Source organism: Carcharodon carcharias, chromosome 17, assembly GCF_017639515.1.
Source record: "Carcharodon carcharias isolate sCarCar2 chromosome 17, sCarCar2.pri, whole genome shotgun sequence".
NCBI lineage: Eukaryota > Metazoa > Chordata > Chondrichthyes > Lamniformes > Lamnidae > Carcharodon > Carcharodon carcharias.
This window is the reverse complement of record NC_054483.1, coordinates 303890-330806: the sequence shown is the minus strand read 5'-3', so window position 1 is coordinate 330806 and position 26917 is coordinate 303890. Positions and strand designations below refer to the sequence as shown.

General features: G+C 43.2%; 2 protein-coding genes across 2 annotated transcripts in view; both read right to left on the bottom strand.

The window, feature by feature from the left end:
• Nucleotides 1–3851: 3851 nt before the first annotated feature.
• Nucleotides 3852–9729, bottom strand: LOC121290039 (antigen WC1.1-like). Its single transcript, XM_041210185.1, has 7 exons — nt 9519–9729; nt 9334–9375; nt 9027–9143; nt 7932–8039; nt 5232–5342; nt 4627–4758; nt 3852–4049 (listed from the first exon to the last, which is right to left on the bottom strand). Exons 1-7 carry the CDS (start codon nt 9727–9729, stop codon nt 3886–3888), a joined length of 885 nt encoding a protein of 294 aa, XP_041066119.1. The 3' UTR covers nt 3852–3885.
• Nucleotides 9730–9905: 176 nt separating this feature from the next.
• Nucleotides 9906–26917, bottom strand: part of LOC121290038 (deleted in malignant brain tumors 1 protein-like) — a 31950-nt gene continuing 14938 nt past the window's right edge. The window contains exons 8-12 of the mRNA XM_041210184.1: nt 17340–17654; nt 14590–14904; nt 11491–11805; nt 10063–10380; nt 9906–9979 (exon numbers count right to left, since the gene is read on the bottom strand). Coding sequence (XP_041066118.1) covers nt 9906–9979; nt 10063–10380; nt 11491–11805; nt 14590–14904; nt 17340–17654 — 1337 coding nt within the window. The remainder of the gene's footprint in view (nt 9980–10062; nt 10381–11490; nt 11806–14589; nt 14905–17339; nt 17655–26917) is intronic.

Sequence of the window (26917 nt, the reverse complement as noted above, 5' to 3'; positions counted from 1 at the left end):
GCTCCAATACCCCTATAACACCACTCCCTTGTTATTGACTGCATGCTTCTTAAAAACAACGCTGCACTGGACAGTAAGACTAGAATGGCGAGGATGAAGACATTGGCCTGGATGAGGGTTGATTGAATGTTGATGACTGTGCATTAGCTGTGTCTGATTTCTCTAGTGCTTGTATCTGAGGGATACTGAATGAAGGCCTTGCAGAATTTCGTCTGTGGTAACACTGAGGTCTGCAAACCTTTCCCTCCTACTGTGGACGGTTCCCCTGTTTTGTATTTTCCCAGATCAGGGGTGGGGGTGGTGGAGATGTGGGAGTGTGGTGCGCTTTTGGGTTGGTGGAGTGGTGGGAGTGGGTTAGGGGGTGAGTAGAGTGATGGGTGTGGAGGAGTGTGGCGTGATGGGTAGGGGAGGATGGAGTGGTAGGGGTGAGTGGAAGGTGGAGTGGTGGGGATGAGAGGAGGGTGGAGTAATGGGAGTGGTGAAGGGTGGAGTGGTGGGGGTGGAAAGACGGTGGAGGGCTGGGGATGGGGAAGGCTGGAGTGGTGCGTTGGGGAGGAGTAAAGTGGTGGGGATGGAAGGAGGGTGGACTGCTGGGGATGTGGAAGGGTAGAGTGGTGCGTTTGAGCAAGTCTGGAGTGGTGGGGGTAGAAAGGGGATGGAGTGGTGGGGGTGGAAAGAGGGTGGAGTTGTTGAGTTGGGGAAGGCTGGAAAGGAAGGGATAGGTAGAGGGTGGTGTGGTGGGTTTGAGAGTGTTTTGGAGTGGTGGGGGCAGGAGTGTTGTGGTGGGAGAGGGAGGAGTGGTGGGGCTAAGATGAGGGTGGAGTGGTGGGGGTGAGGAAGGGTGATGTGGTGGGGGTGGAAGTGGGGAAGGGTGGATTGGTGGAGGTGGGAAGAGGATTGAGTGGTGGGGTGGGGGTGGAGTAGTGGAGGTCAGGGTGAGGCTGGGGAGGGTGGACTGTTGGGATTGGGGGAGCATGGAGTGGTGAGGTGGGTGAGGGTGAAGCGGTGGGTTTGGGGAGTGGTGGGGTGGGGCTGCATTGATTGGTGGAGCTGGGGAGGGATGTGTGGCGTGGTTGTGGGAGGGTGGAGTGGTGGGGAAAGGGAGGGTGGATTTGTGGGATTTGAAGTGTGGAGTGGTGTGTTTCGGGGAACGTGGAGTAGTGGGATGGGGGAGGGTGGTGAGGTGGGGTGGGTGGGTGGAGTAATGTGTTTGGGAGAGGGTGGAGAGGTCGGGAAGGGGAGGGTGGAGTGGTGGGGTTAGGGTAAGGTGGAGATATGGGGCGGGGGTTGGAGTTGTGCGGATGGGGGAGGGTGGAGTGATGGTGTTGGGGGAGGGTGGAGCGGCGTGGTGTGGGAGGGTGGAGTGGTCAGGTTGGGAGAGGTTGGAGTGGAGGGGTGGAGAGGCTGTAGGGTGGGCCGGGAGGCTGGTGGAGTTGTGGGCTGAAGGAGGGAGAATTTGTGGGGTTGGGTGAAGGGTGGAGATGTGGGCTGGGGGAGGGTGGAGTGTTAGGGATGAGGGTGGTGGAATGGTGGGGTTGGGAGAGTGTGGATTGATAGGGTGGGGTTGGTGGACTGTTGGGGCGTGGGAGGATGGAGTGGTGGTTTTGGGGGTGAGTGGATTGGTGGGGTGGGGGTGGTTGGAATGGTGGAATGGGGGAAGGTGGAGTGGTGGGGTTGGGTGTGGGTGGTGTGACGAGGTGGGGGAGGATGGACTTGTGGGGTTGGGGGAGTGTGGATTCGTGGAGTTGAGGGAGGGTTGAGTGATTAAGCGGGGTAAAGTGGATTTGTTGATTTGGGGGATGGTGGAGTGGAGGTACAGAAGGAGGTTGGAGTAGTGGTGTGGGGGTTGTAGGGGATGTGGGGGTGGTCCAATAGCCGGAAGACCGCCACATGATAATTCAGAATCCTGAAAGACCAATTGCAGTGCTTTAGGTTTATAACAGGGTCACAGTGACACAGTGTTTGTCGGTCCCATTCACCATTTTGGTCCATGCTTTTGGGCCAGAATCCTTCCCACATTGTGCAGATCCGAGAGTCTTCCTTAGACCAGCAAAGTGCTCAGCACTATTTATCATCCTTCGTTGCAGTAGGAAGGACCTGCCTCCCTCACCAGTGTTATGCAAAGGGCTCATCAGCTTCTTGCAGGCTAGTTTCCAATTGATTTCAAACGGTTCACTCTATGAATGTAGAAGCCCTGTGAGTTACCTGGTGCATTTTAAAGTTGGTGAAATCAAAGGAATCAATTTGCTGGAGCTGACATTCCAGCATTAAGCATAATGGTCACCTTCTGCTCGTGGACACTTGCATTTCAGTGCTTGGACTGAGAGAATCAGCAGAATGACACCGCATGTTCTCCTGATTCAGGAAACACTCTGTGCGATGGTGGAAAACTGAAATAATTAGACTTTAGAATTCAAGTGCAAAATAAATTAAATTGTTATCAGGTTCTCCTGGCCTCCGGCAACCCTCTCAACTCCCCATTGTATGTGAACTGCACTTAAACAGTATTATGGTGGAACGCAGAGATGAATATAACTGGATGTAATGCTGGCATTGACATGGAGAATGACACAACTTTCAACTAAAATATTTGATCAATACATTTTTATTGATAAACATCCGCCACATTGAATATCATCGCGTATATTATGAGCCTGCAGCAGTTCCTGTGCACTGAGTATATGGCGATGGAGGGGACAGTTATAATAAATAGCTACAGAGCAGGTGAATCATTTGACTCCTCACTGTTTCTAATCTTTCTTTAATGGGATATGAAAAAGTGAAATGGTTACAAAATGAATTTCCTTTAACCCGTTCATTGATATACAAAGGATCTTGATGTTTATGAGATTGTTAATTCATTCATGCAGGGTAGTATATTACAGCATTTATATGAATAGAAAAATGATCTGAAATACGTTCTGTTTTTAACATTTAATTCAATAGAACACAGTCGATTTCAAATGAACTATGGAGAAAATACAAGTTTAGTTATCTCACTGCAAAGTAATATGACAATTCATTCTAAGGAATTGAAGTTTATATGGAGAAAAGCATTTTGAGCTTATTCACACAATTAGAAATGTAGATGGACATTTTCCCAGAAAATGTTTTGCAAGTCTCTAACAAACATCGGGCCATCGAATCGTGGATTAGGAGCTGACTATTAACTGACAGAAGGAAACGGAACTTGAGAGCGAGGCTAGTGCCAGCTATGGCTCAGTTTTGTAACCTCACCTCTGATCTTCAAGTTCAACTCCCTCTCTAGGGATTGTGTTAAAAAATCAGCACTGATGCCCCAACGAAGCACTGAGGAATTGCTACACTTTCAGATAAAACATTGTATTGAACCCCTTTGAGTCTTCTGCTTTGGATGTAAATGATCCCACGGAACAAATTGGAAGTAGAGCAGAAGTTATTATTGAGTTTTCCTGAGTTCCGGCCAATATTTATCCTTTAATCAAAATTTTCTGGTAATTGTCAACTTCCTGTTCGTAGGAGTTTGCCGTACGCATTGTGCCTGACCCATGCCTTTTATGGCAACAGCAACCACATTGTAAACAGACAGCTATTGATTGTAAATCGTCCTGAAACGTCAAGCGGTGGAGGAAAACACTTTTTAAAAGCACAGCTTTCTTTTCTTTCTTTCTGTTAAAGCAAATCCGACCGTCACACAGAAACATCAAATGGAGTTTTTTTTCATTACTCAGAACGTTTCCTCCGTAAACAGACTTTTATTTCATCAGACAATAAATGGCATGCTTTCTCTGATATTTTTCAGTAATATTAAAGTTTCAATATACTTCACAAACTGTAGAAAACACACAGGCTGCACACTCTCACCACTTCTTCACAAACATTGTAACAGCTAATTAAACATTGTTGTTACTCCCTGGATGTTACTGATGCAACACTCTGAGACACACGGTCTTTGCTCATCGGCATCTGACCCTCAGAGGCTGTGGAGGTGTCAGGATGAACGTGCTTATTGTTTCCAAGCATGGAGGAGAATGGGAAACCAGGATCAGTGCGGGTCTGAGAGCTGTATTCTGTGGGGAGAAACAGATTATGGATTAATGTTTGGATTGAAACAATAACAGCAATTTATATTTCTATTGCACCTTTAAAGTAAGAAATTTTTCCAAGCATTCACTGGATCAGTTCGAAGCCAAATTTGGCACGGAGCCACATATGGTGGTATTAAGGCAGACAAGCAAATTCTTGGTACAAGAGGTAAGTGTGAAACAGTGTCCAAAAGGAAGAAAGAGGGGGACTGAGTCAGAGAATTTCTTCTCATCCAGCCCTGGCTGTCGGAGAAATTCCAGAGTTGGGGTTTGGCAGCTGGATTCACAACCGCCATTCATGCAGCGGTTCCAATGTGTCATGTTCAGTGGGCCAGAATTAATGGACACGAGTTTGTTTCAAATCCAAAATCCTTCTACAATCCCTTGGAACCAACACCTCTCCACAGCACTACGGGTCTTTTGCAATGCCAATTTGCCGCAAGTAAATTGATATTTTTCGTTGTTGGGTTTACGTTTTCTGTAATCACAACATACTCTGCAGATTGGAACATAATTCAGCCAGAGGGCTGGATACTGTTGGAGTGTCAGTAATTCAACGCACCAAGAGAGGAGAGACCGCCGCCGGAACCCCTCAGTGTGAAGAGATCATCAGGACAGCTGCCTAGCAGCACAGGACCGCCTAGAGTGTGAATGGATTCAGTCTCAACATCATCATCATTACCCGGAACAGGACCTGCGAGCAAATAGAGATTTTCACGGAAACACAATTCTAACACAGACGACTCTGCAATGATATCTTATCAGATAATCCACCCGTCTTCTGGAGGGCAGTGAAATCGATCAGTTGTGGTTTTCTGGTGTGGGGTGGGTTGGAGGAGGGGGGATTATTGGACCATATCGTGATGGGGTAGGATCGTCTCAGTTTTAAAGTCAAATTCCACTGACACCTCCAACCAGATTCCACCCACCATTCCCATTACACCGCCTGTAAATAAAGCCCCGGGAGAGAACACAATGAAAGGAATGTTTCTCTCCTTTGTACTAGTGAGTATGATTCGCTTTCAAATCAAATCCTTTTTGAACAACGTAAATAATCTACAATGCTTCGTATCCTTGTTTGAGTGATTTGACGGGGCCGTGCTGTGAATTTATTGGTTTTAGATAGCAGAGAGCGTGAAGTTCAAAAATAAGTGAAAATGTACCCACCCTGAACTTTGGAGTAGTTTTCTTCAGGATTTTCTGATCCAGGATCCGTGTCTCCCAAACTGCGACTGGTGAAATAATCCATCTGATTGAGGGAGTCAATGGAAGCATAAACTGTTAAACACAAAAATGGAGAGTTATTGGAGAGGTTGTTTGGAATGTCAGAGCAGAGAACACAAAATCTTTGGTTGGCTGTGACAATGTCCTGGAATTTGTTCTTGCCACTGTTGTGGGAGAACATTCACTGCACGGACTGCAGTGGTTCAAGAAGACTCAGCTCCTCCTGATCAGAGCAAATAGGGGTGGGCAATAAATGTTGGTCCCGCCCTTGACAGACACAATCATCCACATGACAGTTGGTAACGTCTAAAATATTAGAACTCAATTGATGTTTATGCTAAATTCTTTACCTATTAATGAGCTCCCTCTAGAAATAAGGTCTATAGCTTTGAGCTTTTTGATGACTTTATTAACTGGCTTCGACTGGTTGGAATGGATTGTGTATTAATATTCTCACGCCCACTTACTCAACTAGCCCATTAAGTTTCTTATTCACTTTAATGTAAGTAATCCTCATTTTTCCTCACAAAATGTAACTTCACAGCTGCTTATGTTGAGATATAAATTACAGTTTACAAGTTTATTCATGTTTTCTTGTCATTTGTTTCTGGCCCTCTCACAATTGACTGAAACCACACCCCCATCCCCGCCCCACCCCACTTCACAATTCCGTCTCTAGTAGGTAATGTGTTTTGACACATTTAGAGATTTGTTTCAAAAGTCCAAATCTAATCCATGGATATTGTGCAAATTTTGATCAATTTCATCTTCACCATTACCTTTATCTCCGCTGTTATCTCGACAAAGGTATTTTATAATGAGGTTCGTTGAGCAAGCCATTCCATTTTTATATTTTTTGATTTCTACATGTTCATCTATTTTTCTCCTTGAGCAAGAATTCCATTTAATTCCCTCCAATGAATGATAATCTGAGTGCTCGGCATTACATTTACATGTCGCTTTAATGTGAGTTATCCGTCAGGTCCTGACACTGTCCTTGCTTAATGAATTATTAGATATCTGTAGTGGAACCTCTCAACATTGGAACACAAGATATAGAGCAGAATTGGCCATTCGGCCCCTCAAACCTGCACCCCACCCCCCGCCATTCAATAAGATCATGGCTGAACTGTCACAGGCTTCAACTCCTCCTGTTATCTCCTTGGAATCTTTCAAAATGCATGAATGAGATTCTTCAGATGAGACGTCTTATCCCATCAGTTTGATTTGTTTATTAATTCTGCCCTTCTTCATACTGAAGCTATGATTTCATTTCAAATCTAAACCCCCATTGTCTTATGCAGCTAATTGTTCTCTGGACTAAAAACTGAAGCAAAGTAATGATTTAATATTTCTGCCATTTCACTCTTGTTGCTTGTTATTTATCCGGTGCACAGTTTGAAAATAAAAACTTTCCATCTTAAGACGAAGATGAGTAGGAGTTTCTTCTCTGATAAGATCGCTAGCCTTTGAATTCTCTTCCACAAAGAGTAGTTGAGGCTGCATTATTGAATATTTTCAAGTATGTTTGAGACAGGTGTTTGATCTGGAAGGAAGTAAAGGATTATGTGGAGGCAGGAAAGTGGAGTAAGTGCCGATATCATATCAAACATTATCTTAAGGAATATTGGAGCAAGGCCGATGGTTCAAATGGCCAATTCCTGCTCCAATTTCTTCTGATCTTATGACTTTACCGTCTTCTTCAATAATTGGCCCTATTCCCATTCTGTTTTTGATTATTATGCGTGCACCTAAAGAAGATTAAACTACTTTGTGTTAACTCCTTTAAAATTCAACCTCATTGATTTATTAATTGTTTTGACCCATCTCTCCTAATTTGCTCACATCTTTCCTGGTCCTGCAGGACCCCTGTCACCCACCTCTGCTCTTCCATATACTTGGGTCATGCTGCATTTCTTACTTATATTCCTCCCTTTTGTCTTTACTTTTAGTCGTGTTCAGCTTGCTCTTGCTTATTATGTGGTATATATTTTTCTTGGATTTTGTCGAACATAATCAGAACAGTTTCCCATTGTTGATATATCACATTGTTTGCAAATTTTGTGGTGAAGTAAATTTTCCAAAGTTTGATTCTCTGTTCCTCAAATTCAGCCCTTCTCCCATCTGTTGTCATGATCTTTCTACTTCTCAGTTCTTACCCTCAAGTGCATTTGAATTAACACTGCCTATGTATTTATGTATCATCCCACAGCCCTCACACTATATCCCTGCTCCATGCCTTTTCACTCCATCTCCTATGACTCATTGTCCATGAATAGTCTCAGCAGTGAATCCTTGCATTTTGCACTTCTTGCATACTATGTTAGGAAGAGGTGCTGTGCAAATGGTAACTAGCCGCTGCTCTGTTTATCATTCATTTGCTCAGATATTACAATGGTGGGAAATAGAAAAAGTGATTTGTTATTTACAACTGAATAACAAACCCACTCTGTTAGCATTAAGGAGCATTGGGAGTTTTCCCAGGCCAGCTGATCATCTCACAGTGACATTTCTCTTCCACATTGGACAGTAAGCGGACTGCCCACCGTGTCCATTCAGTACACCTACTATTAGAAATTGCTCCTCAAGGGATAGCCATGCTTGTTCAGTGACGAATCATTCAAAAAGTTTGTAAATACAAACCTGAGCCAGCTGCAAGAGTTAAATTCTTGCCAGATGTAATATGGTCAATTTCTTCATAAATTCCTTGGTACAAACCAGCAGGTGAACCCCAGTTGCGAGTGACGGTGCCTGTTGGAGGGAGGACGAGGCAATTAACATGCTGCTGCATTCCCCAGATTGTCAGCAGTTAATGTCTGTGACCAGGGGCAAGGCACAGGAGTTGTGAGAGACAAAAGATAAAGACAGTTAACTTGAATATGGAGAAGCTTTGTTGTCTATAGCCATCTGAACGTCCACCCGTGTGTCTGTGTATGCACATAGACACTTATTCATCTTCAGCCGAACTGGACACATTTGCAGGGGCGTCAGAGAAGATGGTAATATGGATGAGGTGGTGGGCTCGACGGGTAGGGGGTGAGAGCCAATAGGGTGGTGTAATATGTCAGTGGGAATGAATTTCAGCTGATCATTGGGGTTATGGGCCACGTGGGGAATCAGCTAAATTGAATCTGATGAAAAGTTGACTGGCATCTGCGGACCCAGCAGTTTGAAGGCGCAACTGAGGAGCTAATGGTTCTTTGCTATGTCCATCAGTGTAAGAAGTAACCTGTTGGATAGAGAGATCTGGGCTGTGGTGCTTGTTGGGCTACAAGTGGACCAGTTATGTTGGTACGTAGAATTACTTGAAATTGCAAAATGTCACCTATGAAAATATTGTACAGAACCTGCTCAAATAAATCTAGATTGGGCAAGTGGACAGATGTAATGAAAAATGGAAACAGACAAGCCAGTAGATAAAGGAAGATTAACAGACAAATAATTAACAAAGATTTCAATTCAATTTTCTGTTGCAATATTACATCAAGTGAAGTCTCCTGCAGTCTAATATAATGGCGGACAAACTGGCTCAGGCTTGTAGATGCTTTCAGTTGTTTTAATGCTACATTTCACAAATTCAGTCTTGAAGGGAACAAATGAAGCAAAGGGTTTCAGATTGCTTTTCCTAACAAGGCCCAGTGAGATTCTCTGGAGAAGTGCAGCAATCTGCAGCCTTGCCTACATATTAAACACTGACAGGAATACATCATGAGTTCAGTGAGGAAATTGCAGACTCACCTTTCCTTTTTAACTTTCTCTGTCTTACCACCATAAGTGTGATCAACTCACAGATTAACAAGACTCCGAGAGCTATGCACACGGCAACAGGTATGGAAGTGGTTTGAACTTTTTCTCCTTAAGAATAGGATTAAAGAAAGATTTAACATAGGCAGAAACCACAATGTATTTTTAAAAATGTAACCATCAGTCTGAAACCAGTCATTATTCAGAAATTTACAAAGGGAGGAAAATGTCAAGAATCCCAGTATTATCAGTAAGAATGCTAGTTGACAAAAAATCTCAAAAAGCTATTCTTAATAAGTACCTGAAGGTGTGGATGAAGAAGAATTCAGTGACAAATCGAGCCCTGTGGAATATATTGTACAAACAAGCATGAACTTCAAATGTTGGTCTGTTACTTCAGAAAAACAAATGCTGGTCCTAATTGATGAAGTTAACGAGTCACGTTCACAGAACAAGCTCCAACAACAGCAATCTGTGCACCCTTACCGGAACAAATCACACTGACATCTTCCTTGTGATCACAGTCAGATTGAGCTGGCAATGAGGAAGGACAGTCAGACAGAAAGGATTCACTACCGGTGCACTTCACCTCACCCAGCCAGATAGCACCGTTACCCGGGGAAAAAGCGGCCCCTCCTTTGGCCAACAGAGCGGAGCCACAAGCCAGCTGTCTGCAGACAACATTGGAATCGGCCATATTCCAGGAATCATCACACACCGTGCCCCAGGTGTTATTGTACAATATCTCCACTCTCCCGGAGCAGCTGGTGTTACCCCCAACCAGGTGCAAACTGCGTCCCAAATCTGTCAAAGAGAATCCATTCTGATTATTCACATAGCACAAGCCAGGAATACATCAGAGAGTCGGTATAACTAAGAGCAACAGGTACCTGGTTCTGGGCCGCAGTGCTGTGAAGTGTGGGGCTGCTCCTTTATTCCGTTGGCTCCTGTTAAGAAGAGAAACATGCTGACTGCATTAGGTATCAATGTTTGAAATGACACCGGCGCATTGAGAGGTTTGTTGTGTTACCTGAACAAACAACAGCTGCATCATTCCAGTGACCGCAGTCTTGGACACCCTGTGAGTCTGACTGACACTGCCAAAGGCTCGTCTCATGGGAACTACACCCAATCTCACTGAGCCGGATAGGTCCGGATCCCTGTCCGAACTGCCCAGCGTGATACTGAATAGATTCGAGGCTGCCGCACTGTAAGTGTTTACAGATCACTTTCCCATCACTTGGATGCAGTATTTCCGAGCAAATAGATTCCCAGGATCCATTAAGAAACATTTCCACTCTCCCCTCACAGCGATGATTTCCATTCACCAGCTTCAGTTCTTTGTGCTCTGTCAATGAAACAGGAAATATCCACATTGAGAAGCATCCACAGTATTTTGCATTTATATTGAGAACCAGTATGTTCATCCTGCACAGCTCAGCTCATGGTGTACTGACGGTGTTCACTGCTTGTCGATAATTATTTCTGAACTTTAAAGGAAATCATTTAAAATCCAAATAGTTGATAAGGAGTAATTTATTGCGATTTCTTAGGGTAAAGATCATACATATGGAACCTTATTTAAATCTTTGATCGAGTTACAGGAAGATAGACAAGTATTAAGGCAGTATATAGAATATACATGAGTTTTAGAAAGCACTTTGAGAAGGTAACACATAATGAAACCGTGACTGCGCTCAGAGTATTTTGAGTAAGGTGAGGTTAATGGAGAGAAAGCTGACTGCAAAAGATAATCACTAAGAATGGGGGAACGAGTTCCAGATGCCACAAAGGCTGTTGACAAAACTGTTTAATATTTTCACCAACCATTTGGAATAGGGCTGGGAAGAAATATCTCAAAATTTATTAGTGCCAGAATACTGTTGGCTATATGTAATACTGAGGATGTCTGCTACAATATACAAAAAATATTGAAAAACTGGCAGAATAGGCTTTCAAGAGGCAAATAATCTTCATACAGCTAAGACTCAGGTGGTGAATTTTGGAAATAGAATAAAGGTTACAAGATTCTGGGATAATATGAGTCTTAGGGATTTACTGAACAGCCTGATTTCGTGATACGGGGGCACTAATCATTGTAAAAGTGGCGGAGTCCACAGCTGGGATCAAAAATATGCAACAAATAAATCCAACAGGAAATTGAGTACAATGTGTTTCTTTTTGTAACCCAGAGACTGGTCTCATCTGGAACTTAGACCAACTACGACGGATGATTGGCATCGCTACCTTCAAGGTGAAACTGGATAAGTAGACGAGGGAAATTAAAGAGGAAGATATGCATATAGACTTAGATGGAGTATTGCTGGGTGATTCTCATCAATACCATACAGGACAATTGAGCTGAAAGGCCTGTTTCTGTGCTGTGGTTTCTGTGTAATACAGTGCGATATCTTCAGTATGAAGCCTCGGACAATGAACACATTAACAGCACCCATACCTGAACACATGATCCTCACATCTTCTTTATGAGTACAGTCGTTGTTGCCCCATAATGCTGAAGGACATTTCCAGAGAAATGATTCGTTACCGGAGCACATTAGCTCATCCAACCAGACTGGGCCTGAGCCTGGTTCACAAGAAGCAGCAAGTGGCATGTCCAATGCATTTCCACAACCCAGCTGCTTGCAAACCACGTCAGCGTCAGTCAGATCCCAGGAATCATCGCAGACGGAGCCCCAGGTCCCATTGTAATAAATCTCCACGCGGCCAGCACATCGGCTTTCACCGTCTGACAGTCTGATCTGCATGTGTTCTGTCGGACAATAATACAGGGGATTATACTTCTAGTGCACATTCAGATCAGCTCTGAATTCTTTCCACAGTGTATTCTCCAGGAAAACTAAACTCTGCCTTTTCACCGTGCCCGGGACATGGGAATGAATCTGTGCTGCAGAACATCCCTGTACAATTAAATATTACAAAGCATGTAGAGCGCATTAATATTTCACATATTGCTGCATCTGACAGCAAGGTGTCCAGTTCCCCTGTTTTTGTGCTGATGTTGTGCACAGTGCGGGCTGCAATTTGAATTTATTCGGATGAAGTCTTCCACTGATTCTATTTTTAGACAGTTGCTATAATCTCATGTTTCATATCTGTTCATTGCCGGTTTGTGTCACGCATTTGCGTAACTTCTGTTTGACATTTACTCTCATCTCCTATTTCCTTTATATTCAGGGTTAGGCTCATATCAGTAGATGCCTTCAAATCTTACTGACAATCTTATGTAGAGGCCTATTGATAACTTCCTCTGCATACTGCAGAATGCAACACACACACACACACACACACACACAGCCCCACAATATCTGCCTTCCAATATGCAGTACGCAGGTGAAGCGATATATTCTACGGCTGTGCGATGTATGTCTTTGTGCAGCTGCTCCCACATCGGTAAAACGATAGAGCATCTGTCCACGCACACATCCTTTAGATTGTTTATTGCACCAGTACATCAGCAGAACATTTGCATTTAGATACCTGCTGCGCAGTAACACTTGCAACATTTCAGATTAAAGTTGAGATTTTCACATAGCATAATGAAATTTATTTCAATCGGATTCCAGCACATCTGTTTACACCAATGTACTGCACCATGGAACTGATTTGTGTGTCACTGTGAGATTTGACCCTCATGCTGAGCTTCCAATCACATAAAGTATTTGTCAGTGAGACTTCATTCATCTAGCTGTGTATCATTGCTCACCTTCACCATTATCTCAGGCCATGCAGTGATAAAAAGCTCACGCGTGCCTTCATTAATCCCTGAAGGGAAGATTTCAATACCGCCCTGACTGGCCTCCCATTCTGCACCCTCCAAGAACTTCAGTTCACTCCAAATACTATTGCCTGAACCGTCGCAAGTCGCATTCAGAAACAGGTCTGTGTGAGCTGTGTTTCCCCATCTGCAATCGTCCTCAGTTTTAAAATAACTTTATTCTCAAATACGTTCATCCTCCACCGCCACCTCTGCAACACCACTCTATCACCAGAACCAACATCAACCAGAATCATTTGGAGACCTCTTCATTTCTCCATTTCTGAACCCATTTTGTGCCTTTTGTTGTCTTGGATGAAGAGCGGAAATTTATTTTGAAATCTCGGCCTCTGATCATGTTTTGGTGCCACATTTCATGTCTCCTTGTCCCCGTTCTCTCTCTGATTGCACTCCTGCGAAGTTCCTTGTGACTTTGTCATTGTCAAAAGCGCTACAAAAATTCAAAACCTCATTATTATTCAGGTCTGCCTGTATCCTCTAACCCTATATGCACCCCTGGGTTAAATAACTGCTGCCAGAGGAACATAGGAACGCAAATAGGCCATTTGGCCCTTGGAACCTGCTCGGCTAATCTACAGATTCATTGCTGATCTGGTTGTTTTCTCAATCCACTTCCCTCTCTGGCCACTGCACCCCTCCGCACACACCCCTACCTCTACCGCACACTCCCCACCTTAACCCATCCACCCGCCTCACCCCACCCCACCATAAGGGTTGAAGATGTTGTCAATAAAAATCTAACTCTGCATTAACCAATACAAGTTATCAAAACTCTGCTGCCTTCCAAGGAACAGATTTCCACATATTAACGAGCCTCAGAGAGGCTCCTCTCTGTCTCTAGGAGGCGCCCTCTTACACAGCTGACTATTCAGGAATAATGAGGGCCAAGTAACCTGATTTATCACTTTTCTCAGTAAATTAGAAATTCGCGTCATTGGCTCTTTAAAAGTGACCAACTTAATCGCTTTTTTGGCAAGTAACAGGCAGGCCACACAGATGACAGTCAATGATCATCTCAAACATCTGCCCTTCACGTTCAATGGCATTACGTGTTTCTCACGTGTTGCTGCAGACACGATAGGTCGAATGGACTCTTCTGCACTCAATGATAATGTGATTCTGTGATTCATATCGCTGAATCCCTCACTTTCAACATCCTGAAGCTTACCAATGTCTATAAACAGAACTGAACTAGACAAATAAATACTACGGCAAGAAGAGCAGGTTAGAGGCTGCGAAACCTGTGGCAAGTCACCTCCTGACGCAGCAAAGCCAGTTCATGGTCTATAAGGCGCAAGCCAGGAGTGTGCTGGAATACAATAGAAGCTCAATACCATTCAGGACAATGCGATTTATTGTCACGTTATCGATGACCATCAACATTCAATCTCTCAACCATGGACACTCAGTGGCAGCGAGTGCACCATCTACAAGATTCCCTACGGCAACTCGGCAAGGCTCATTGGAAAGCACGTTCCAAATGCACGACCTCTACCACCTGGAACGTCAAGGGCAGCAGATACACGGGAACACAACCACCTGAAATTTACCCTTGGAAATTTATCGCCACTCCCTTACTGTCGCTGGGTCAAAACCCTGGAACTATGTTCCTAGGGTGTACCTACGCCACATGGGCTGCGGCACTGAAAGGAGACAGCTCACCCTCACGTTCTCAAGAGCAATGAGGGATGGGCATTGGAAATGCTGGCCTCGCGAGCAACGTGCATGCCCTGTGATAGAATATATAAAGTTATGCACCTGAGCACAGAACACCTACGCCGGTACTGTCAGTGAAAGACGTATTCAACAGGAATGAGCTGCAGTTGCGGAGATGCCATTCATTTCCATTGCACTGGATATCCGTCAGCCACACAAATCCTTTACTCTCTCCGGACTTTGAGGAGCAGGAAGCGGCTAGCCCGCCGCCGCAGCCCAGCTGTCTACAGACCACGTTAGCATCACTCAGGTCCCAGAGGTTGTCCTGCACTCTGCCCCAGCTGCCATTGTAGTAAATCTCCACTTGCCCATCACACCGGCTTCCACCGTCAGTCAGTCTGAGTGACCAATTTTCATCTACAAAATGAAACACATTGGGAAAATTGGTTAAACTGTAGATCCAATATCCCATTTACTGACTCTCCCTCCCACAGATATTATTCACATTAATTATTAAAATTTCCGCACGAATATTTCCCACACCTTATGTCAGCAGATTCTCTCCACAAATATGTTCCCTCCCTGAACAGAATTTTAATTGATTCCGAGCGGTTTCAGCTGTCTAAACTGGGGAAACAATTTAAAATAACCTGGCCATGGAGGGCTGTTAATATACCCTGTTGGAGAGCAAGAGTCTGGAGTTCATGTTGGCTTCTGACTGTTCACAGTTTACCTCATCTAACATGGGAAGAAGCAAACAGCGCTCATTTGATTTAGCGCTACTCACGTCCCGACATACTTTAGAGCCAATGAAGGGATTTTGATATGGGCTCACTGCCTTCATGATGCTCTAGCCTGAGTAGATGATCTGTGTATTCCTGTCCCCAATTTTCTCATTTGTCAATGCGTGAAATTTGGGAACCAATTTGGACTAAATACAGGACGAAGACAAGGGATCAGATTTTTCTTTGTCATTCTTTCATTGGATAAATTCTTCGCTGCCATGCTCAGCATTTACTGCCCATCCTGTATTCCCTTTGGGAAGATGTAAGTCAGTCGCCGCCTTGAACAGGTGAAATCTATATTTTGTCCCGTCAGTCTGCTGACAGTCAACAGCTAAATGAGGGAGGGTGACCTCGATAGCGTTGTTAAGTGACACTGAATCACTAATAATCTACTCAATCTTGCCAGGGCAGTCCATTTCAGACCGCACTACAATGTTGGGACAAATATGGGCACGCCGTCTGAATTCCAAGCGTGAGGTGTGAGTGACTGTCCTTGACACCAAACAGCATTTTACCGAATGCTGCTCCGAACACCCGAATAAAAGTAACTGGAGTGACGTGCAGCATCACGGAAGATGGTTGTGATTGTTGTAGGCCAATCACCTGAGTTCAACCATATTGCTGCAGGAATTCCTCAGTGGGTATTGTCCTCATCCCAACCTTCTTCAGCTGTCTCATGAGTGACCTATTCTCTGTTATGGGCATATTCGTTAATAATTGCGCAGCATTCAGTTACATTATTTAGTCTTCAGATATTGAAATAGTCGATGCCTCCATGTAGCAAGGCCTGGATCAATGCCAGGCTTAGGCTGATGAGTGGCAAGTAACATTCTTGTCACTAACTAGGCATTGACCATCATTAGGAAGAAGGGGTCTAATTTCAACCATAGTTCATCAATGTCACTTTCTAAACTTAACTAGACCAGATACATAAAGATTTGATGACAAGAGCAATTCGCCAGTTGAATAGTTTGCAGTTCGTCAGTTACCCCTTGATTCCTTAAAGCCTTTCAACCAAATACAAGGTGCACCAAATAACTGAAGTTTCAAGAGCAGCCGAAGACCATTCAGCATACGGAGCCTGCTCTGTCATTCATCAAGATCATAGCTGATCTGAATGTGACCATTTCTACACTCTCCAGCCACCTGCCCCCATAACGCTTGACAGCCATGCCTATCAAAATGTTGTCTGATTCAGCTTTGAATATTGAATGATCGTTTCTCCACTACTCTCTGTGGGAGATGATTCAAAAGACTAAGGACCTTCTGAGGGAAGAAATTCCTTCTCAACTCCATCTCAAATTGCAGACACCTTATTAGAAACTGTGGTCCCTCTGATAAAAGTCAGATGTGTGATGGACCAACCTATGAAATTCGGTCCCATTCAGGATCAAGCAGTACATTGGAAGCTACGTTCAATCACTCTCTCTATCGCTGAAACACTGGTGCTGCAGTGCCTGCAATCTACCAGCTGTGCTGAAGCACCTCGTTGAGAATTCTTCAGCAGCAACTTTTAGTAGGGCAAGGGCTTCAGGGGAATGCAAACTCCATCACTTTCAATTTCCAGTAATTGCAAATCATCGCGACTTATAAATCTGTCATTGTACTTTCATTACCGATGGGGGAAAATAGGAGGACCAGCTTCCAAACAGCACTGTGGATGGAACCCCAGCACACAGGCTGCAGCTGTTGAAGGAGATGCTGCCCATCACTTTTTCATGGGAAATTAGGGATGGGGAAAGAAGCTGCTCCTGTCAGCATCATCTGCATCCCGTGACTGAAGAAATAACATGAAATCCAGGTGCAACATGTTCATTGTATACGATAGTCCCATGTTACAGTTTGAATGTTTCTCTCAAGAGCTCTTGGTGCTCAATTCTGAATAATAGTTTCGGTCCCGTCGCATAGAGACAATCACCATAAGATGAGATATTCATTTGCGAAAGATTGAAAAGCTTTGTTTTATTACTAATAAATTGCACAGACAAACACAGCTCTGTCTCGCTTCGTTTCAACGGAAACTGTAAAATTTGGTGCATTTCAGGTCAATAGACTTAGAGGACTCACCCGAGCAGATAACACTGGCGTCATTTTCATATGAACAGCTAAACTGGTGCCTGGATGAAACCGAACAATCCCAGAAGCTGGACTCGTTTCCCTGACATCTGTAGTTTTCTGTCCACACTCGGCTGGTTGCTTTTCCAAAGTGAGCTCCTGTTGGCATTGCTGTTACTGCCCCACAGTGAAGGTGCTCACAGACCACACTGGCGTCTTCCGAACCAAAGTAAAGATCACACAGCGTCCCCCACTGCGTTCCGTGTTGTACTTCCACCCGACCGGAGCATCGGTTGTCCCCAGATACCAGTCGGAGATCTTTGTGAGCTAAGTAGTTATAATAATAACAATGATAACATTAGTAAGTACCAATAACATCACAATTGTCATCGTTACATTGCAATTTATACTAGACTGATTCGCAGTTCATTTCCTTACATCTCAAAGGAAGCATTAGTAATCACTAATACAAGCATGAATATTACTCCTTCGATCACTGCTATTTTAAGAACATTTTCTATTATTAGTGCTAGTTTTATTATTACAATACAGCTGAAGCTCCTGCATTGAAATCAGTGACCTTACACCTGTGAGTGCCTTTGAAACAGGGCTTTCCTCATGTCCACCCTACCACTTTTATAGAAAGCTGCTGCCTGATTTCACTTCTTAATGGCCTCCCTCTAATTAGAGATTGGGTCCCTCCTTCCGTTTCCTCACGGCACAGGTCATCTTTTTCTGTATCTATTAATTGAACCATTTCATCTTATAAACATCTCAATTGCATAACTGTCCCTTTTCTAAGCTCAGGGTTTACAAATCAAAATTTTAAACTTATTAATTGAACTCTTGAAGCCATTGTCTTCCAAAACCATTTCTGCCTCCACAATTCAGATTTCCCATCACAAGGGAAATATTTCGATTGATCCTTTTTGCATCTATGATAGATGACTTCACACTTGCCTCAATTGAACTGACCCCTCCGCAGGCTTCACGCAAAATTGCTTTCTCAGTGCCCTGTGATAACTTTCACAAATTACCGCACCTCCTATATTAGTGTCATCTGCAAACTTGGCCACACATCCCACTCTCTATTCTTCTTCCAAATCGTTGCTTCATATGTGGACAAACTGAATTCACATACAGACCTGTGAAGAACATAACTTGCCTCACCATGTCAGTCATAGTTATTGAGCTTATCCATTCTCCATCTGCCCCGTCTTCCAAAAAAAGAGCAACTTATGTTTGAAGGTTACCTTCAATCCCGGGCAGTTTATGTTTTTTGCCAATGATCTCTCACTTTTTATTTCATCTAGAGTTTTTGGAAGTCCATATAGAGCCTATTCGTAGACACACCCCGTCCTCATTGTTAGGCATTTCTGCAGAACTTCAACGACACATGATGACGTTTAATAGAACAGAGACTGATAAAAATACAGGGGGAGATCATTCAACCCATCATGCATGTGCGGGGTCTTTGAAAGTGCGATCGAATTAGTGTCCCTCTAGTGGTCTTTATTACCAGTAATGAAACTTTCCCCCTTCAAGTATTTATTTTGGAGTTGACATATTCCCTGAAATGTCCGCCTTAAGAATGGCCTCAGGCCGACAACTGGGACTTATGCAGTGTTTGATAGCTGTTAAGGAGAACATCCTTTTATGGCTCCATGTCGCTATTTATTCAGTCAGAGTTGCCCTCTTTCATTCAAAAAAAAAATAACTAAACATGTACTGCCAGACTCAGAGACAAATACGTGAACACTCTCAGGCCTCGATCTTTCTCTAACCCATTTAAAAATCTTTTATTTTATTTACATCGCCTCTCCATATTCTTTGTACCAAAATGAATTACATCACACTCCTCTGTGTTAAATTTGATGATTTCACCTCTCTGTCTAAGTTTTTCTGAAGCATGTTCCTCGTCAATATTTACTAAATTTCCGACTTTGCTGTCACTTGCAAAATTTGAAATGATGAAATGCCTAGATTATTATCATAAATAAAGTGGTCCTAATATGAGACCATAAGACATAAGAACATAAGGTCATAAGACATAGGAGCAGAAATTAGGCCATTTGGCCCATCCCATCTGCTCTGCCATTCAATCATGGCTGATAAGTTTCTCAACCCCATTCTGCCACCTTCTCCCATTTACCTTTGATCCCCTTACCAATCAGGAACCTATCTATCACTGGCTTAAATACATTCAATGACCTGGCTTCCACAGCCTTCTGTGGCAATGGATTCCATAGATTCACCACTCTCTGGCTAAAGAAGTTTTTCGTCATCTCTGTTCTTAAAGGTCCTCCCTTTACTCTGAGGCTGTGCCCTCGGGTCCCAGTCTCTCCTACTAATGGAAACATCTTCCCCACGTCCACTCTATCCATGTCTTTCAGTATTCTGTAAGTTTCAATTAGATACCCCCTCAACCTTCTAAACTCCATCGAGTATAGACCCAGAGTCCTCAAAGGCTCCTCATATGTTAAGCCTTTCATTCCTGGGATCGTTCTCATGAACCTCCTCTGGACCCTCTCCAGTGTCAGAACATGCTTCCTGAGATATGGGACCCAAAATTGTTCAAAATATTCTAAATGTTGTCTGACTAGAGCATTATAAAGACTCAGCAGCACATCCCTGCTTATATATTCTAGTCCTTTCGAAATAAATGCCAACATTGCACTTGCCCTCCTAACTACCGTCTCAACGTGCAAGTTAACCTTAAGAGAATCCTGGATTAGGACTCCCAAGTCGCTTTGCACTACAGACTTCTGAATTCTCTCCCCATTTAGAAAATAGTCTATGCCTTGATTCTTCCTTCCAAAGTGCATGACCTCACACTTCCCCAGGTTGTATTCCATCTGCCACTTCTTTGCCAATTCCCCTAACTTGTCCAAATCCTTCTACAGCCTCCCCGCAACCTCAAGACTACCTGTCCATCCACCTATCTTTGTATCATCTGCAGACATAGCCAGAATGCCCTCAGTTCCTTCATCTAGATCATTAATGTATAAAGTGAAAGGTTGTGGTCCCAAAACTGACCCCTGCGGAAATCCACTAGTCACCAGCTGCCATCCTGAGAAGGACCCCCTTATTCACACTCTCTGCCTCCTACCAGGCAGCCAATCTTCTATCCATGCTAGTACCTTGCCTCTAACACCATGTGCTCTTATCTTACTTAGTAGCCTCCTGTGAGGCACCTTGTCAAAGGCCTTCTGGAAGTTCAAGTATATAACATCCATTGGCTCTCCTTTGTCTAACCTACTCATTACCTCCTCAAAGAATTCCAACAGATTTGTCAGGCATGAACTCCCCTCGATGAAACCATGCTGGCTTTGCCCTATTTTGCCATGCACTTCCATGTATTCTGAAATCTCATCCTTAATAATGGGCTCTATAATCTTACCAACGAGCAAGGTCAGGCTAATCGGCCTGTAATTTCCCGTCTTTTGCCTCACTGCCTTCTTAAACAGCTAGGTTACATTAGCGATTTTCCAGTCCTCTGGGACCCTCCCTGACTCCAGTGATTCCTGAAAGATCACCACTAATGCCTCCACTATCTCTTCAGCTATCTCCTTCAGAACTCTGGAGTGTAATCCATCTGGTCCAGGTGATCAATCCACCTTCAGACTTCTTGGTTTTCCTAGCACATTCTCTTTGTTAATGGCCACCATTCTCACGTCTGCACCCCCCCCGACTCTCTTGAACTTTGGGGGTGTTACTCTTGTCTTCCACCGTGAAGACTGATGCAAGGTACCTATTCAGTTCCTACACCATTTCTTTGTTCCCCACTGCTACTTCTCCAGCGTCATTTTCCAGCGGCCCAATGTCCACTTTTGCCTCTCTCTTACCATTTATGTATCTAAAAAAAAACTCCTGCAATCTTCTTTTATATCACTGGCTAGTTTACCCTCATATTTACTCTTCTCCCTCCTTATTTCTTTTTTAATTGTCCTCTGTTGGTCTTTGTAGGCTTCCCAATCCCTTGGTTGCCCACTGCTCTTCGTCGCATTGTATGCTTTCTTTTTAGCTTTTATGCTATCCCTGACTTCCCTTGTCAGCCATGGTTGCCTCGTCCTCCCTTTAGTGTGCTTCTTCTTCCTAGGGATAATTTTTGGCTGTGTCTCCCAAATTACTGCAGAAACTCCTCCATTGCTGCTCCATTGTCTTTTCTGCTAGTTTCATCTCCCAGTCAATTCCGGCCAGCTCCTCCCTCATGCCTCTCTAATTGTGTTTATTCAACCGTAATATCATTACATCTGATTCCAACTTTTTCCTCTCAAATTGCAGGGTAACCTCTATCATATTATGGTCACTTCCTCCTTCGGGTTCCTTCAACTTAAGCTCCATTATCAAATCTGCCTCACTAAACATCACTAAATCTAGAATTGCCTGTTTCCTAGTGGGTGTCACCACTAGATGCTCCAAAAAGCCATCTTGTAGACAATGCACAAATTCATTTTCTTGGACCCACTACTGTTTTTCTCAGTCTACCTGCATGTGCAAAAAATCCCACGATCATTTTAATCTTGCCTTTCTTGCACAACTTTTCTATCTCCTGGTTTATCTTGTCCCCCACATCCTGACTACTGTCCGTAGGCCTGTTCATTAGTCCCATTAGGTGATTTTTTTACCTTTGCGATTCTTCTACTCTACCCACATAGATTCTACATCATCTGACCCCACGTCGCTTCTTGCTATCAATCTAATTTCCTTTCTTACTTACAAAGCAACCCCATCCCCTCTTCCAACCTGCCTATCTTTTCGGTAGGATGTATATCCTTGAATATTTAGCTCCCAGTCCTGATCCCCTTGCATCCTTGTCTCTGTAATGCCTACCACATCATACCTGCCAATATAAATCTGCACCACAAGCTCATTTCCTTATTTCGTATACTGTGTGCATTCAGATACAACACCTTTAGTCCTGTATTTCCCATTCCCTTTCTCATTGTCGTCCCTTTATCTGATGTGCTTGAAGTTAGATTCCTAGCTCTTTCCTAACACTCTGACCTATTTTGTGTTCTGGAGAATTTAATAGCCTCTCCTGGGCTCTCCTTTCTTTTCAGTTTTTTTCATAATTTTCCAAAAGTCGAATTCACACCACCACCAACTCCGCCCCCCCACCCTCCCTCCCCCACCTCCCACGCTAACCTGCTGCTTTGTTTTCCATTAGTCATACTTCTTGGAGCTTTACCCTTCCCTTCCCTGCACTTTCTAGTTTAAAGTCTTGTTGACCACCCTTTTCACTCTTTTTGCTAGAAAATTAGTCCCAGATCGGTTCAGGTTGTGACCATCCCAACCGTACAGATCCCTCCTGTTCCAATACTGATGCCAGTGCTGCACAAAATGGAACCCCTCTTTCCTGCACCACTCCTTTACCCACGTGTTTACTTCCCTTATTCTCGTGTCCCTATGCCAATTCCATGTGCCTCGGGTCGTAATCTGGAGATTATAAGCCTTGAGGACCTGTTCTTTAATTTAGTTCCTAGTTCCTGATAATCCCCAAACAGGTCCTGTTTCCTAGTCTTACCTATGCTATTTGTCACAACGTGGACCACAATCACTGGATCCTCCCCCTCCCACTCTAATATCCTTTCAAGCCAGTCAGAGATGTCCCTCACCTTGGCATTGGACAGGCAACATACCACGCAGGACTCTCGATCCTGCTTACAAAGGATGATATCAATTCCTTCGACCACATGGTAAAACCCCGCCATATTTTCCTTGAGTTTGAAAATAACATGATTCCTTCTCTTCCTTGAACCAACTTGGAAGCACAAACAGTCCTTTTAATCCCGTTGGACTTTATCTTACCAATAAGATAATGAAATAAATGGTACTTCATAAAATGCATTTGAAAGTCCAGAGACACAGGATGGCCCCAGCTGCTTTTCAGAAATCTCCAGTAATTCACCAGAGACTCCGTTAGTTTGATCAAACAGAATTTGCCATTAACTGCTCTGTGCAGACTTTAATTTTTGACAACATTTTTCCACAAATGCCAGATTATTTTGAGCCGGATTTTTGTGTCTAAAATCTATAACCTCAACGATATTACACCCGTTGCCATGTGCTGTCCGAATTTACCATTCAACCCTTCCTTGCTTTGGGTATCCTTTTTTAATATTTACCCTTTTATAAAGGAGAATTGTATTCCCTTTTACGTTGTATCTCATCTTTCCTGCCAAATTCTGTTTACCTCCCTTCCTGAACTTTTTGTATTCAGTTCGGATTGCCACTTAATTATTATCGTGATATTTTTAATAGACTCCCTTTTTACTGCTTCATTTTACTTCCCACATATCTTCAGTTATCCGTGAAGCTCTGGCTTTGCATGACCTTCCCTTTCCTCCCTGAGGGATATATCTGGTCTCTAATACAATTTTTTTCTGTTTGAACTTGCATTTGCGGTGTTACCTGCCCATTCCTAATTTAAAGTTTTAACTCACAATCTCGAATTTATCCTGTCTGGACCAGGTCACTCTGGGAACCTTGGGAATTCCCTATATAGACCTTCATCACCCCGAATACAGTCTTCATCACCTTGAATTAACACTATCTGCTTCTTAAACAATTGTTAATTTTGAGCCGTAATGTACTTGTCGAATTTCCTGGCTAATTTCGATTCAAGTCTTTCATCGACATTATAATTCTGAACAAATACTAGGATTGAAATGCAAAGTTTTGTTAATTATCTATCCATTATCTGAACATATGAACTCGTATTTCCACAACAGCCTTTTTTTTCTTCTGTTGATCAGGAGCGGTGGCTTATCCAGACCCACTAAAACATCTGCGTTCGCCAGTTGCATCACAGAAAGTTCTGTTTGATAACTTTCAGTCACAAACTCATCATCAAAACATCACAGGCATCAGTTTCAGCATGGACCTTCTTCAGCACCCAGACTACGCCTATCGGCTGACTATGCTCCCGGTCATAGTACCCGATTACTATGTTCACGTGACACAATGTTTGGCTCTTTCATCTCTCTCGGGCATTGCTCACATGGTACTCCGGACTGACTTTCCCGTTGGCATTGTGGGTGCACAATACAGGTCACAATGGCAAAAAGAAGCCAGATAAGCAAAGAAATCTGCACTTAAACCCTGAATTACAGTCAGGGCCCTCAGCAGGCTATCCATTTCTATTTTCATCACCTGCTGAGGAATGCTGAGACTTTTCTCCACTGGATAAGCTTTTGAGAGCCTTTCTAGGAACTCTGGCACAAAATGTACGAAGTTAATTTATGATTGCTGTGCCAATAATGTCGCTTCTCATTTTATGTGTCCCTATATTATGTTGGCCCTTCGTTCCAACCAGAGGAATAATCAAGACAATAGCGTTTAATCATATTCATTAGAAGTTGTTGATATCCCTCCCAGGCCCTTTGAGGCTGTGCATGATAAGTATGGGACTTGAGCTGTTCTCGGAAATATAGCAGAAAACCTCTGAAGGTAGTTAAGAAAGGGACTATGTGTGCAAATCTTGGACAAATTCATGAAGGTCAGAAAGTATCTATGCCCCTATGTAGAATTGAGCAGTGTTCCAACACAATCCTCAAGAATCCTACAAAATGGTTTATAAAATGCAAGTATTCTTATTAGTGGGACCGGCTGTATCAAAATCTGTGTCTCCCAACCATTCCACATGTGTGCCCTGCCTTGTCAATATCAAATGCATCCGGATTTATCCATGGCCAATGGGACTGCGCCATTTTCTCGCACAGTTCCTCCAAGTACTCAAATTATCTGCAACCGAATTTCATCGGCAAATCCTAAGAGTTCATTGCTGCAACATGGAGGTACATCCATTTGATCAGCTGACCTCTAGCGATCTCTTCACTCCTTCATCAAAATTTCATTTTTCAGATATTAACATTAAGGATCTTTTCAGCTTCTGTCTCAGAAAACTTCATCTGAGGCAAGCTTCTTGCATCAATGTCTAACTCTAGTAACTCCATCAATCTGCTAGATATTCCAATGCACTGACATTCCCATTCAAATCTCTGAAACACGTTCAGCTAGCCAACATGCGAAATTGCTTCCACAGCAACTGAATGCCTCTCATCTTTTTCAACCTGTCAGCCAAGGATCTGATCAAAACGTAATACACAAATAGGGTGGGAAATTCTTCCTGCATAATTTCAATTTAGGGAGCCTTATCCGGCTTTCCTGGAATCACTGTAGCTGCCAAAATGAATCTCCAGCAAATCCATCCTCCAGAAAATTATCCACACATCGAGTTGGCAAGCGAGGAACGATACGACGCTAAGAGAGCATCTAACAAAATAAGCCCAATACAAGAAAACGGGCAAGTAATTTTCAGCAAAATCCTAGATTAATTCCATCACATTCAACAAAGAGTAGAATGCATGCCACCTTCCAATATCAGTGACTGCGTTATTCCAGTATCTCTAATAATAAAAATGCCTTGCCTGCCTTACCTGAAAGAAGTAGGAATATTTGCTCCTTAAACTTAAAACTCCGAAGGGTTTCTGCAATTTGGTTCAAATTACCAGTAAACATGGAATATGCTACTTCATTCCCGTGAATTTTAGTCACTAGGAAAGTTTTTTTCCTTGGAGGGACAACACATGACTGCACAAATGCTGCCGTCTTGTTGTTCCATTTCCAACACTCAGCCTTCACTTTTCCCTCTTTGTGACATAAATAGCAGATAAGTCCACTTGAAAAAAATTCTCCTCCACATGAAGACAATATGGTTCTTTACCTTTTCCGTCTTTGTCAATGAAGCCAGATTAATATTAATCATCAACCTTCGTATGATGCACTTTCCCTGGGAGTTCGCAAATTGCGGCTTGATACCAGTTGAGCTGTGAGTCCATTTCTAATCCTCTGCCACCACTGCAGCATCCTGTATTTTAAGGAATGTTTGTTCTTCCCGCATGATTATTATTCCCAAAGGTAGTAATTTTGATTTCTTTCATGAGAATAACATCGCTAAGAAATCTCAAAGACTTGTTGAACGTTTATTGAACTGTCACATCTCTCAAACATGATTTCCACTTCTTTAGCAGCTTAGACAAAGATTTAATCCTGTTTTCATTTGAAGTTGCTCATTTTTTGCCTTTCGCCCTCTGAAGCAATCTCAAAGGCATTGGCAACAGCTCTGTCATAGTCACCTGCGTATTCTTCTAAAAAAATGAAGACACCTCCAAAACTTTCCCTATGAAAACACCATGTAGAATCACAGTCCAAACTTATTTAGACCACTTCAGTTTTGTAGCAACTTCCTCAAATGATATAAATTACATTCCTATTGCTCCTGAATACATCTATGTACAAAGCAAATGCTCCTTACCAAATCAAAATTACAATGACTTCTCTGTGGCTCACACTCGCCTATCCCCTCCAATGCTCGGGCACCTCATTTGAGTCTTTCTCTTTCCAATTCTCTGTTCCTTTCATAAGTCCATTCCTAGAATTTAATTTGTTTTTCATCTTGCTTTCGGCTTTAAATCCAATCCTTTCTATTTGGTAGTGTCTTGTTTCTCTTGATCTTTTCTCGTTCAATTTGGGCAAGGTGCTCTTCATCATGAACCGGAAATTCCTTTTCCTCTTCAAGGTTCAGA